Below are 1,547 nucleotides of genomic sequence, written 5' to 3'. Positions count from 1 at the left end.
GCCCCAGGAAGAGGACCCGGCGCGAGGCTACTCACAGAGTGACCGTGCGGTTGGGCAGAGTGTCGGGGGGCAGGACCTGCGCGAGCTCCAGGCTGCTGCACACCACCTTGCCCTCGGCGGCGCCCGCCGTCCTGCCGGCCCCTCGGGGCCGCCCGTCGTGCTCGCGCTGCTGGCAGGCGGAGGCGGCGGCGGCGCCGCGGCGCTGCGCCCTGGCTGCGAGCCCCAGGAAGAGGACCCGGCGCGAGGCTACTCACAGAGTGACCGTGCGGTTGGGCAGAGTGTCGGGGGGCAGGACCTGCGCGAGCTCCAGGCTGCTGCACACCACCTTGCCCTCGGCGGCGCCCGCCGTCCTGCCGGCCCCTCGGGGCCGCCCGTCGTGCTTGCAGCCAGGGGGCAGCGCCGCGGCGCCGCCGCCGCCTCCGCCTGCCAGCAGCGCGAGCAGCGTGAGCGGCAGCAGCAGCGGCGGCGGCTGCGGCGTGCGGCCCCGCCGGCGCCCGGGCGGCTCCATGCGGCGGGCCGGGGCCTGCGGGCCGAACGGCGGCGGGCTGGCCTAGCGGCCCGGCCCGGCACCCGGGCTGGCGGGGGCGCGGCGCGGGCCCGGCGGCGCCCGGAGCCTCATGGCGGCCGGAGGACGGGCCCTCCTCGGCGCCAACATGCTCCTTTGTCCGCAGCGGCCGCGCTCGGCCTCCGGGGAACCGCGGGGTCACGGCCGCGCGGGTCCCAGCGCCCCTCTCTGGCCCGGCGGGAGCGCCGCCTCCTCCTCCTCCACCGTCGCTGCCGCCGCCTCCCCCGGCCACTGCCCGCGGCGGCTCCTCCCAGCCCGCGGCCGCCGCCGCCCCTTTCCCTTCCTCCTTTCCCCTCCTCCCCCTCCTCCTCCGCTCCTCTCCTCGCGCCTCCCGCCGCCCGCGGCTCGGGTTAGGAAGAGCGCGCTCCGGGACCCGCGGTCCCGGCGGGGTTCGACCCCGACGCTGTGCTCGCCGGCCCCGGCCTCGGCCTCGGGCCAGCAGTTGTGAGGGCCCCGCGGGAGAACGGTAACTTGTGGAGAGGGCGGAAGAAAGTTCTAGTCCAAACTCCAGCCACGGTGGCCACTCGCCCTCGCTTCCCTCTGCTGCCCTCCAGACAAAGCCGCTCTGTGCGCCCCTGGGGGCCACCCATCCCGCCCGCGGAGCCCTGGCCTGGAATTTGGAGTGAGGGAGAAGAGTAGGAATGACTTACTCCGGAGAAAGAAAGGGAAAGAGCCTCAAACCAACTGCACCTTCCCATCTCACCCCCGGCCCCCCACAAGGAACTTCAGGCCCTCTTTCGGAACAGGGTCGTCTCATTTGTCCCAAATGCACCAGAGGAAGGAACAGATCCCTCTCTCGGAACGTGGACTCTCAGAAGCTGTTTCTGGCCTTCAGCAGCTCCAGCTGTGAACGCTGGAAAGGATGCATCGGGTCCCGCTGGACCCGCCAGCAGCCTTTTGAAGGAAATTTTCCTCTGACATCCACAGATAACTGAGATTTAACCAATTCGAGCAATAATGGCCAAACTAGCCAAGCAAGGCC

General features: G+C 72.0%; 1 protein-coding gene across 2 annotated transcripts in view; it reads right to left on the bottom strand.

The window, feature by feature from the left end:
* The window catches only part of LOC111149030 (adhesion G protein-coupled receptor A3), a 134,403-nt gene extending 133,895 nt beyond the window's left edge, over positions 1–508 (bottom strand). The window contains exon 1 of one of the 2 annotated variants that reach the window (XM_022505918.1): positions 255–508. In XM_022505918.1, coding sequence (XP_022361626.1) covers positions 255–508 — 254 coding nt within the window. Of the gene's footprint in view, positions 1–35; positions 124–254 lie in introns of those variants that run through there. The other variant, XM_022505919.1, reaches the window with a different exon arrangement.
* Between the last annotated feature and the right edge of the window lie 1,039 nt (positions 509–1,547).

The sequence above is a fragment of the Enhydra lutris genome, unplaced genomic scaffold (assembly GCF_002288905.1).
Source record: "Enhydra lutris kenyoni isolate GAN:26980312 unplaced genomic scaffold, ASM228890v2 scaffoldscaffold21, whole genome shotgun sequence".
Lineage (NCBI taxonomy): Eukaryota > Metazoa > Chordata > Mammalia > Carnivora > Mustelidae > Enhydra > Enhydra lutris.
Note: the sequence above shows the minus strand (reverse complement) of the source record. Positions and strands in the feature narration are given on the sequence as shown.